General features: G+C 54.6%; 1 protein-coding gene across 9 annotated transcripts in view; it reads left to right on the forward strand.

Moving 5' to 3' along the window:
• Nucleotides 1-12,229, forward strand: part of SEMA3F (semaphorin 3F) — a 33,937-nt gene that overhangs the window by 14,747 nt on the left and 6,961 nt on the right. For 7 of the 9 annotated variants that reach the window (XR_013527307.1, XM_035275573.3, XM_054245673.2 and 4 more), the window contains 5 exons: nucleotides 3,783-3,943; nucleotides 4,042-4,104; nucleotides 4,206-4,325; nucleotides 5,071-5,163; nucleotides 6,734-6,827. Coding sequence is in view for 8 of the 9 variants with exons in the window: in XM_035275573.3 (XP_035131464.1) it covers nucleotides 3,783-3,943; nucleotides 4,042-4,104; nucleotides 4,206-4,325; nucleotides 5,071-5,163; nucleotides 6,734-6,827 (531 nt within the window). In the remaining variant the exon portion in view is untranslated. The remainder of the gene's footprint in view (nucleotides 1-3,782; nucleotides 3,944-4,041; nucleotides 4,105-4,205; nucleotides 4,326-5,070; nucleotides 5,164-6,733; nucleotides 6,828-12,229) is intronic. The other 2 variants (XM_078350952.1, XM_078350951.1) reach the window with 1 other exon arrangement.

Genomic DNA, 12,229 nt, shown 5'->3' on the forward strand with positions numbered 1-12,229 from the left:
GGGTCTGCATCAGCCCTGCCCCTGCCGATGCCACCTCAGGTCCCAGGTTCCTTTGTGTCTTCTGTCCCAAGTCCCTGTCCCTTAAGAGAGCTGGGGCCTTTTAGGATCCGGCCCCTGCTGACAGCAGGTTTTGGAGGAGGATACCCAGGGCTACTTGCCCACTCCCTGCTCTGATATAGGTTTCTTGGAGGAATGAAGGCTCCCTGTTCCTTTGCCTCGTGGTGGAGTGGGGAGCAGGGGACAGGACAACAGTTTTGCCTCTCACCCTGTGCTCTGGGGTGAGCAGCACTCTCCTCTGGGCCTCAGTTTTCCTGTCTGCAGCTAGGGGTGTAGGACTGTCTCAGGACCCATTGTTTCAAATTTTTCCTACAATCTGGCATGAGTGGGGTCAGAAGTCCAGCTGTGGGTTGAGAAAGCTAGAACCCTACACCAGCCTGGCTCTGGGACCCAGGGAAGTTCCCACCCCTCTCCACCTTGGTTCCCCTCTGGTAGGCTGGGTTTGGATAAGTGATTTGGGAATAAACCCTACTCTGATGGGTTGGGGATGGGGTGGGGAAACACTGGACTTGGGAAGGCTGGAGCTGAGTCCACAGGAGGCCCCTTCCTACACCATAGCTCTCTCTGCTCCCCAATCCAGCACTAGAATGGGGTAGCTGGGGTGGGAGTGCGGGGTGGATGTCTTATAAGAGGTAGTGACACCTGGAAGCCTGCTTCCTGGGGAAGGGACCTGGGACCCTATCCCACTCTCCTTTCCCTGAAAGGCAGAGACACCCATGAAGGATGGGTTGGGGGAAGACCTAAGGAATGCCAGGCTGTGAGCCTCTCTCTGAGATCAGAACAGGAAATCACTGAGTGTCAGTACCAGGAGGGCCTGAGAGATGGTCTAGACTGGAGAACGAGGCTCAGAGAGCCAGAGTGCCCCCAATTCGGGTCATGAAGCTCACCCAGAAACACAAGCCATAGCCAAGGATTCCTGACCCTGGGTCCCACCCCTTCCCCACCCTGCAGGGCCACCTGGGGCTCCCCTCTCCCCCCACACTGTTTCCACAGTGACCAAAGCATCACGTCCTGTGACATCAGAGCCATTGACGCCATATCCCGTGGCCACTGGGAGGGGTCCTGCAGGTCCTGAGTCATGTACCCTGTCCGTGGGGAGCGAGTCACCTTCCAGCCTCAGCCCTCCTGGCAGGCAGTCTCCACCACCAGTACTGGCTTCCCCTGGTCCTCCCCCTCCTTCAGCCATGGACCTGGGTGGGAATCCCACCCCCATGTGCTCTGGCATGTCATGTCCCTTCCCTGTGCCCTGAGTGTTGTGAGCACAGGGCTTTGTGCACAGTGGGGGCTCGATGACTGAGCGAGGGGCTCCCTCCACCCCTACCTCCACCCAGGAGCAGATGGAGGGCAGGGGGCAGAGAGGGTCAAGGCCAATCTCCTGTCCCCAAGCTGGGACTCAGTTTCCTTATCTTCTGAGGGTTCTCTACAGCCTTTCTCACAGAGGGAGCTGGAGCCTGGGAGTGCTGGGGCTTTGTGAGAGGGTGGGGGCTCAGACTTGGGCCTTGGGCTCTGGGAGTCATGGCACACAGTTCAGATTATAGAGGCCTAAGGCTCGGCAGGGTGGAGGGTGGGGATTATGGCTGATTGGGTTCCTGGGGGCTTGATGGCTGAAGCTTCCCCCTTCCCTGAGTGCCTGTGTCTGAAGGTGCCCACTTGAGAGCCTCTGCCCCCTCCCCCTGCTATTGCCCCCAGAGTGCCCCCTAGCCCAGGGGACAGGTAAGGGCATGACCAAGCCATGCCCCCAGCCAGGGTATAAATAACCCCTGGCGGGCTGTCCCAGCCTGGGGGCTCTCACTGGCAGCCCCACTTCCTCTCTGGCCACTTCCCAGCCCTGGGGGTGGGGGAATGTTTACTTTCCTGTTGTCACTGTGGGTGAGTGGCCAGGCGGGAGACTCCGAGTGGCCCAACAACAGGTGCGGGACAGGTGCCCGGGCCACCCTGCCCAGGGCTTCAGAGGCGCCGCCGGACAGGCGGGTGAGGCCATCGCCAGGCAGGATCGGCCCTTTGATCCCTTGGCGTCTCTGCGTCCCAGTGGTCGGCCAAGGTCGTCACCTGCATTCCCTTGTCACCGCCGCAGTCAGGTCTGGGCAGGGCAAGGCCTTTCCTTACCCGCTAGTTTCTCAGAGTGAGGTCCTGGGGCCAGACGTGGGCTCTGGGTCAGCTGGCGGAACCCCCGACTCCAGCCCAGCTTTGCCCCTCCTTCAGGCTGTCTAGGGCCTTGGATCCCAGCTGTTCTCCCCGTCCAGGTGCTTTGGGGCCTGGCCCTGACCTCTCCCTTGATTGCCTCACCTGTGAAATGGGTTACTAGCTGGCTAAGGGAGATGGAACATGTGCGACCCCCTTGGTGAGTGCCTCATGTGTGGCAGGACATGTGTGCGCTGTGTGCATGCCTGTGCCATGTGTATACACGCATGTGCTCTTCTGTGCACTGCTATCTTAAGCCTCCTGTGCGTGTGAATATTCATCATCCTCATTACAATGTTCCTTCTTCTGCTGAGCTAAAGATAGCTGGGGTGGGTGGAGAAGGGGCTTGCCAAGGGGACCCCTCGTCTCTCCCTCCCCTGGGAGGCAGGTTCCCAAGCTTCTAGGAGTCCTTTGTCTATCATTGGCTGAGCCCCATCTTGTCCTTCATCCCTAGGAAGGGCTTTTCCCCAACATCCTGGGGTTGGAGGGCCAAGGCTGCTGGACTCACATAGAAGGAAAACTGGAGGACCCAGTTGAACCCTGCCTTTAGCCCCCAGGTTGTAGCACCAGAGAGAGAGAACCTCCTTCCCAGAAATGACTGTCCTGGCTCATTCAAGGTGGCCTGAGAGTTCCACCATTAGCAGCCTTATGGGGTCAGGGGGAAGCTGGGGTCTGCAGGGCAGTGTGTCTAGTGGGGCTTTCAGGTCTTCTGGCTAACCTGCTTCAGACCAAGTGAGGACCTTGCTGTGCACCAGCTGTACCCCCTGTCTGGTGGGCAGCTGGGATAAGAACAGGGCATCCAGGCTCCATTTCAGAGTCTGCAGGCTGTCCCAGATATACCTGGCCACACCCCTATTTGCCCATTAACCCTTTTAAGCCCCTGTGTGAAGCTGGCCCCACCCTGAGCATGGGAGCATTAACTCCCACCTGAGCAAAAACTCTTTGATGGTGTCACATACCCTGGCCCGCACCCACTGCCCTTTCATTGTGACCCAGAGACTAGCTAGGGCTGTCTGTGAATCAGGGGTTTAGCTTTGGGTGTGGTGCCTTCCCTGGCCTGCCTACCTGTCCCACTTTCTCCTCCTAGCCTATCAGGGACTGGAGAGGGAGCTGAGAAGGATCCAGGAAGGGAAGCTGGAGGTTTAAGACCACTGTGTGGGCCGGTCGCAGTGGCTCATACCTGTAATCCCAGCACTTTAGGAGGCCAAGGCAGGATCGCTTGAGGTCAGGAGTTCGAGATCAGCCTGGCAAACATGGTAAAACTCAGTCTCTACTAAAAATACAAAATCCCAGCTACTCAGGAGGCTGAGGCAGGAGAATCGCTTGAACCCAGCAGATAGAGGCTGCAGTGAGCCAAGATCTCGATATTGTACTCCAGCCTGGGTGACAGAGTGAGTGAGACTACCTCGAAAAAAGAAAAAAAGACCACTGTGTGGTGGGGGTCCTGAGGGGAACCTCAGGGCCTCAGTCTCCCCTTTGTCAGAGGTGGTATGGCTGGATGGTCTCCTGAAGGTCCTAATTGGTGCCCTGCCCTCCACCTGCAGAGTTGAAGGCCACAGGCACCGCCCATTTCTTCAACTTCCTGCTCAACACAACTGACTACCGAATCCTGCTCAAGGACGAGGACCACGACCGCATGTATGTGGGCAGCAAGGACTACGTGCTATCCCTGGACCTGCACGACATCAACCGCGAGCCCCTCATTGTAAGGGCTGTCCCTGATGTGGGGCGTGGGGTGAGCATGGAGCCCCAGGGTTCAGGGCTTGTCCTGAAGGCTGCACCCTCTGACCCCCCTCTCTGCAGATCCACTGGGCAGCCTCCCAACAGCGTATTGAGGAGTGCGTGCTCTCAGGCAAGGATGGCAACGTGAGTTCAGTGGGGTCCATAGGTGGGAAGTGGGGCAGGTGATCCCCAGAGAGGGGGCAGGCCTGGCCAGGGCACCTACGCAGCCTTCGCTCTGGCCCCAGGGTGAGTGTGGGAACTTCGTCAGGCTCATCCAGCCCTGGAACCGAACACATCTGTATGTGTGCGGGACGGGTGCCTACAACCCCATGTGCACCTATGTGAACCGTGGCCGCCGTGCCCAGGTAAGCCTTGCCCACCCTGTCCCCGTGCTGCCCCCTGCTGGTGTTTGCATCCCAGGGTCCTGATGGGAGGAGGGGCTTCAGCCCCAGCCCAGCCACTTCCGAGCCTTGTGACCTTGGGTGAGTGACTTCTTTCACCTCAGTGAGCCTCAGTTTCTTCACTTGAAAATGGGGCTAACCGCTGCCTTTCTCACAGGTCGGTGTGAGGAGGAGGCAGTGAGCTAAAGCTCCCAAAGCTCCTAGCACCGTGCCTGGCACATAGTAAGCACTCGCTCCATATGTGGCAACAGCTCTCTTGGCTATGCCTGTGGACTGTGCCCCTGTGGCTGAGCCAGAGGGCCTTGTGGAGGCCTTGCGACAGGAGGCTGGACACCTGGGTCAGCTTCTGCCATGTGGCCTGGGGGAGAGCTGCCTTCCTCCCCCAGGGCCAGGGGGTTGGGGGGAGCTGCCCCTTCCCCAGCTCTGCCCCTTCCTGCCTGCTTCAGCCCTTTTCCATTTCCATGTGGGCATGTGTGTGAGCTGGTGTGAACTTGTAGGGCATGTGTGAGAGAGTGACTGGACCTGAAGGGCATGTGTGTGTGTAGGTGTGTGCCAAGCCTGTGTGTATATGCACATGCATAGGTGTGCTCTGGGGGCCCATGTGCTCATGTGTGTTCCTGGCCTGTGTGGTGTGAGAAGCTGGCAGCCCGAGCCCGCTCCCCCAGCCCCTGCTACCCCCAGCTCTAAACCCTGTTCCTCATCTTCTCAGGCCACACCATGGACCCAGGTGCAGGTGGTCAGAGGCCGAGGCAGCAGAGCCACGGATGGTGCCCTCCGCCCGACACCCACAGCCCCACGCCAGGTGGGCCTCATCCCTCTAGGCCTTTGCCAGGCAGCACTGCCTCTGAGTGGAACTCACCCTGGGCCTGCACCTGAGGCCAGTCTCCCCAAGGCCTCTCCTCTGCCTCTGTGCCCTCACCCTGTCCCCACCCCTTCCCCTGAAGTGCCCTCAGGCTCAGAAGGCATGCCCAGCTGGATTCATGTCGGCCTCAGTGTGACCCCCATGGGCAAGAAATGAAGCCACCAGGTGGGGAAGATGGGAGCCCTGGGGACAGCCATGCTTTAGCCCCCAGAAAGCATGTGTGTAGACACACAAGAGCACACACCAATGTGCATGTGGGCCCCCCTCACTCAGCACCCAGAGTGGAAAGTGGCACATGTGTGCAGTCTGATACCTTACTCTCAGGTGTCCGTGCCCCATGTCTTCTACGGTCATCTGGTGGACATAAATATCCTGCACACTCACGTGCTTGGGGCTGTCTTCTGCCGGGTGGTATCTGTCCACTAGTCATGACCCAGGTCTGGGTTGGGAGAGCTGGGGCTGGGCAGGGGCGGGCAGGGAGGCAGGGGCTGCCAGCGAATGACAGAGCATGTTTGTCTGTGGTAGGGAGTGCAGAAATGCAGGGTCGTTCAGATTCTGTGTGTGTGTGTGTCCATGGTGTGAGCCAGGGGTTCTGTGTGCTGGCAATGATACGTTCAGAGCTGTGTGTGCACCCCTATGCGTGCAGGAAGTCATGTGTGCAGAGTGTAACTGGAAGTAGGCCTGTGTGCACCTTCCCATCACCATCCTGCCACCTGCTGCCTCTGTTCCTCTCCTTGCCCCTTTCCCTCCCTCTGCCTGCCTTTCTCTTGTGGCCTATGCGCTCACCCTGGTCCCAGTGCCTTTTCCAACCTTCCTCCTAGTATCTTGCAGGCTGGGCTGGGAGGCATGGGGGGCTTTGTGAATTCCATGTGGTCTGGGCTGGACTCCTCAACTTCTGGCTCCCTGGGGAGACATGGAGCCTGGGGGCTCTGCTGAGGGGCAGGAAAAAGGTCATGGCCCATTGGTCCATCCTGAGGACCTCAGGTAGGGTACAAAGCCTGGGGATACTGTAACTTTAGAGCTCTCTGCCCTGGCCAGACCTGATGGCAAAGGACAGGACCCCAGACCCTTAACCAGTCACCCCTGCTCTGGCCAGGTCTGCAACTCCTTCTTGGCCCAAGACAGGCAGCCACAGCAAAGAGCTGTGCCTCTGTGGCCCAGGGGACCTTGGCTAGCGTTTTTGTGAGCCATGTGGCATGGAGGGGCTTCACCCCCTACAAGCCAACTCCATGTCCACCTCACAGCCCCCAAGGCAGGGCCCCTTGAGACTTGATCCCCGGGTCTTCCCTAAGACCTGGGACTAGGGAGCACCTCCCTTGGAGCCCACAGCATGGCTCTGCCCCGGGAGACCTGGCTGGATGGAGTTTAAGCCCAAGAGCTATGGGGAGAGGAGGGGGCAGGCTCGGGCTATTCCTGGGGGCTCATTCTTACCCTGGGAGCCTGGTGACCCTTAACACTTCCTAGCTGAGGGACTGGCCTGGATGGTGCTGAGCCCCGCTCTGCCCTGCAGGATTACATCTTCTACCTGGAGCCTGAGCGACTCGAGTCAGGGAAGGGCAAATGTCCGTACGACCCCAAGCTGGACACAGCGTCAGCCCTCATCAGTGAGTGCCCCCCACCCCAGCTCTGTAGTCTTAATGTGTGGCCTCTGCCCTGGGAGAGGGGGCATGGCACTAACACTTACCCAAGGCCAGAGACCGTGACCAGGCTGTCCCTGAACTCCCCAATGGGCCCCACCTGGCAAGGGGAGAGGGTGCAGGTCAGAGCCCATTATGAGCTGAGGGTAGAGACTGGGTGGTATAAGCCTCCACCTGGTCCCTTCGGATGGGGACCAAGGGAGCCAGGTCCTACCCTGAAACACAGTATGGTTCATGCAAAGTCCTGAACCCTCCTAACGACAGGCTTCCTAGAAGAGAAGATAAACCGAGTGCCTTTCAGGGCTGGTTTGAGGGGCAGTCCCATAGCATGTTCTCGGTATGTCTGGGAGGCTGGGAGAGCCCTGTAGGGAAGCACCAGTGGAGAGTTCTGGCCAATGTCCAGATGGGGAGAGCACGTTTTTGGTCTGAGTATGTGTCTGGGAGAATTGGGGGCTGTTCTCTGAGGTGGGGTCCTGCCTGGGGTCTTGGGAGCAGCTGCTGCCCCTAACTGCAGGTTGGGTGAACCCATCCCTGACCCTGGCCCATGCACACTGCCTGCTTTCTGATTGTTCAACAGTCTGCCTCTCAGAGCTGCTGTTGGGCTCTGTGCCACCTCCAAGCCTGGGAAAGGCCCTGGGGTCAAGGGGCAGACATTATCCTGCCTCTCTTGGCAAGTGGGAAGGTCCCAATCAGATGGCAGAGCCCAAATCAGAGTCTGATGAGGAAAAACAGAGCCTGTACTTGGTGGGGAGCCTCACATGTGGCGTGTTAGAGGCAGAAACATTGTTAAATTTTCAGGAATTTTTTGAGCCAGTTTTTTTTTAGACAGAGTCTTGCTCTGTCACCCAGGCTGGATTGCAGTGGTGCAATCTCGGCTCACTGTAGCCTCTACCTCCCGAGTTTAATCGATTCTCCTGTCTCGGCCTCCCAAGTAGCTGGGATTATAGGTATGCACCACCATGCCCAGCTAATTTGTATTTTTAGTAGAGATGGGGTTTCTCCATGTTGGTAAGGCTGCTCTCTAGCTCCTGACCTCAGGCGATCTACCTGCCTCAGTCTCCCAAAGTGCTGGGATAACAGGAGTGAGCCACTGCACCCAGCCGACCCAGTTGTTAGATACAACTATTATTAAAAGTTTAGGCCGGGCGAAGTGGCTCATGCCTGTAAATCTCAGCACTTTGGGAGGCTGAGGTGGGTGGATCATGAGGTCAGGAGTTTGAGACCAGCCTGGCCAACATGGTGAAACCCCATCTCTACTAAAAATGCAAAAATTAGCCAGGTGTGGTGGTGGGTGTCTGTAATCCCAGCTACTCGGGAGGCTGAGGCAGGAGAATTGCTTGAATCCAGGAGGTGGAGGTTGCAGTGAGCCGAGATTGCACCATTGCACTCCAGCCTGGGTGACAGAGCGAAATTCCATCTCAGAAAAAAAAAGGAAAAAAACATTTGTCTCCTGGTACACCTCCATCAGAGCTCTGATGGAGACCAAGTGCATTGTCAATGAGCAGTAATAGTTTGAAAGGAATCTTTTTTTCTGAGCAATGGGTTTCAACAATGGGTTTTAAATATTCACTAAACGAGCCATGCACAGTGGCTTAAACCTGTAATCCTAGCACTTTGGGAGGCCGAGGTAGGTGGATCACTTGAGGTCAGGAGTTCGAGACCAGCCTGGCCAACATGGTGAAATCCCATCTCTACTAAAAATACAAAAATTAGCCAGGCATGATGGTAGGTGACTATAATCCCAGCTACTTGAGAGGCTGAGGCAGAAGAATAACTTGAACCAGAGAGGTGGAGGTTGCAGTGAGCCGAGATCACACCACTGCACTCTATCCTGGGCAACTGAGCAAGACTCTGTCTTAAAAAAATAAAAATTTTGGTAAACCATGCTGTAAACAGATGTGCTGTCATTCAGGCTTTATTGTTGCATTTATAGAGGACAGGCTGATTTAGCATCATTCTTAAGGGCCCTAGAGTTCTTGGAATGGTAAATGCGCAATGGCTTCAACTTAAAGCCACCAGCTGCATTAGCCCCGAATAAGAGAGTCTGCCTGTCCTTTGAAGCTTTGAAGCCAGGTATTGACTTCTCCTTGCTAGCCATGAAAATTCTAGATGGCATCTTCTTCCATGAGAAGGCTGTGTCTGTCTCCCTTCCTTCCTCTCTCTCTCTCTCTCTCTCTCTCTCTCTTTCTTCATCTCCCTCTGTTGTCCAGACTGGAGGCAGTGCCACCAGCTCGGCTCACCATAACCTCCTCCTCCCAGGTTCACATGATTCTCCTGCCTCAGCCTCCCTAATACTTTGGATTAGAGGCACGTGCCACCATGCATGGCTAATTTTTATATTTTTAGTAGAGACAGGATCTCACCATGTTAACCAGGTTTGTCTCAAACTTCTGACCTCAAGTGATCCACCCACCTCGGCCTCCCCAAGTGCTAGGATTATAGGCGTGAGTCACCAGCCCTGACCAGAAGGCTGTTCTGTCTATATTGAAAATCTTGTTTAGTGTAGCCACCTTTATCCGTGATCTTATCAAAATCTTCTGGAGAATTTGCTGCAGCTTCTCTCAGCACTTGCTGCTTCGCCTTACATGTTTATGTTCTGGAGATGGCTGCTTTCCTTATACCTTATGAACCAGCCTCTGCTGGCTTCAAACCTTTCTTCTCCAGCTTCCTCTCTTCGCTTAGCCTTTACAGAATTGAAGAGTTTGCTCTGGATTAGACTTTGGCATAAAGAATGTTGTGGCTGGTCTGATATTCCATCTAACCCAGTAAAACTGTCACCATATCAGCGATAAGACTGTTTCACTTTCTTTTTTTTTTTTTGAGACGGAGTCTCACTCTGTTGCCAGGCACCAGGCTGGAGTGCAATGGCACAATCTCAGCTCACTGCAACCTCTGCCTCCTGGGTTCAAGCAATTCTCCTGCCTCAGCCTCCTGAGTAGCTGGGACTACAGGCGCACGCCACCACGCCCAGCTAATTTTTGTATTTTTTAGTAGAGACGGGGTTTCACTAGTTGGCCAGCATGGTCTCCGTCTCTTGACCTCGTGATCCGCCCGCCTCGGCCTCCCAAAGTGGTGAGATTACAGGCTTGAGCCACTGCGCCTGGCCCGGCTGTTTCACTTTCTTAGCATTTGTGTGTTTACTGGAGTAGCCCTTTTTAATTTCCTTCAAGAATTTTTTCTTTGCATTCACAACTTGGCTGTTTGGTGCTGGCTGCCTAGTTTTGGACCTGTCTCAGCTTTCAACATGCCTTCCACACTAAGTTTAATCATTTCTAGCTTTTTTTTTTTTTTTTAGACAGAGTTTCACTCTGTCCCCCAGGCTGGAGTGAAGTGGCGCAATCTCAGCTCACTGCAACCTCCTCCCCCCGGGTTTAAGTGATTCTCCTGCCTCAGCCTCCCAAGTAGCTGGGACTACAGTCACCACTTACCATGCCCAGCTAATTTTTGTATTTTTAGTAGAGACGGGTTTCTGCCATGTTGGCCAGGTCTCCTGACTTCAAGTGATCCACCCGCCTTGGCCTCCTAAAGTGCTAGGATTATAGTCATGAGCCACTGCGCCTGGCCCATTTCTAGCTTTTGACTTAAAGTGAGAGATGTGTGACTCTTCCTTTCGCTTGAACACTTAGAGGCCATTGTGGGATTATTAATTGGTCTAATTTTAATATTGCCACGTCCAAGAGAATAGAGAAGCCCAAGGAGAGAGAGAGAGAGAGAGAGAGAGAGAGAGAGAGAGAGAGAGAGAGAGAGAGAGAGAGAGAGATAGAGATGGGGGAATGGCTGGTGAGTAGAGCAGTCAGAACACACATTTATCAATTAAGTTCGCTGTTTTATACGGGTGAGGTTCATGGTGCACAAACAATTGCAGTAGTAAAATCACAGATCACCGCAACAGATAGTTTGAAATATTGCAAGAATTACCAAAATGTAAGCAAGGTGTGGTGGCTCAAGCCTGTAATTCCAGCACTTGGGAGGCCGAGGCAGGTGGATTACCTGAGGTCAGGAGTTCGAGATCAGTCCGGTCAACATAGTGAAACCTCATCTCTACTAAAAATACAAAAATTAGGCTGGGGGTGGTGGCTCACACCTATAATCCCAGCACTTTGGGAGCTGAGGTGGACGGATCACCTGAGGTCAGGAGTTCAAGACCAGCCTCATCAACATGGAGAAACCCTGTCTACTAAAAATACAAAATTAGCCAGGTGTGGTGGTGTATGCCTGTACTCACAGCTATTTGGGAGGTTGAGGCAGGAAAATTGTTTGAACCCAGGAAGCAGAGGTTGCAGTGAGCCAAGATTGCACCATTACACTCCAGCCTGGGCAACAAGAGCGAAACTCCATCTGAAAAAAAAAATTAGTCAGGTGTGGTGGCAGGTGCCTATAGTTCCAGCAACTCAGGTGGCTGAGGCAGGAGAATTGCTTGAGCCTGGGAGGTGAAGGTTGCAGTGAGCCGAGATGGTGCCACTGCACACCAGCCTGGGCGACAGAGCGAGACTTCATCTCAAAGGAAAAAACAAATCACCAAAATGTGACACAGAGACACAAAGTAAGTATATGCTGTTGCAGAAATGGTGCTGACAGTCTTGCTTGACACAGAGTTGCCGTAAACCTTCTGTAAAAAATGCAGTCTTTGCAGCACACAAAGCCCAGTAAACTGAGGTGTGCTTATGCTTCCTCATTCTTTACTACATTGTATTGTTAGCTATGCTCTTTTTTTTGAGACGGAGTTTCGCTCTTGTTACCCAGGCTGGAGTGCAATGGTGCGATCTCGGCTCACCACAGCCTCCGCCTCCTGGGTTCAGGCAATTCTCCTGCCTCAGCCTCCTGAATAGCTGGGATTACAGGCGTGAGCCACCGTGCCCGGCATGCTCTTTTTTTTTTTAAGACAGAGTCTTGCTCTGTTGCCCAGGCTAGAGTGCAGTGGTGTGATCTGGGCTCACAGCAACCTCAGCCTCCTGAGTAGCAGCTGGGACTACAGGGACCCGCTACCATGCCCAGCTAATTTTTGTACTTTAGTAGAGGCAGGATATCACCATGTTGGCCAGGCAGGTCTCAAACTCCTGACCTCAAATGATTCACCTGCCTCGGCCTCCAAAAGTGCTGGGATTACCGGCTTGAGCCACTGTGCCCAGCCTGATAGCTGTGCTCTTGAGGTGATTTACAGTTGTGTCTGTGGGGTAGAAATACTGTACAGTGGTGTTGGCAGCTCTTCTGACTCCACTTTCAGTGACTTCAGGTTGATAGCTTGAAATTGGTCATGGTGGGAGTATTGATACCACAGAAATGGCCATTGCTACTAATCAGAGCTGATAGTTGCTAATCCCAACCCTCCCAGAGCCAGTGGTGAAACACTGACCAGCACTCTACTGGAG

This window comes from Callithrix jacchus, chromosome 15, assembly GCF_049354715.1.
Source record: "Callithrix jacchus isolate 240 chromosome 15, calJac240_pri, whole genome shotgun sequence".
Classification (NCBI taxonomy): Eukaryota; Metazoa; Chordata; class Mammalia; order Primates; family Cebidae; genus Callithrix; species Callithrix jacchus.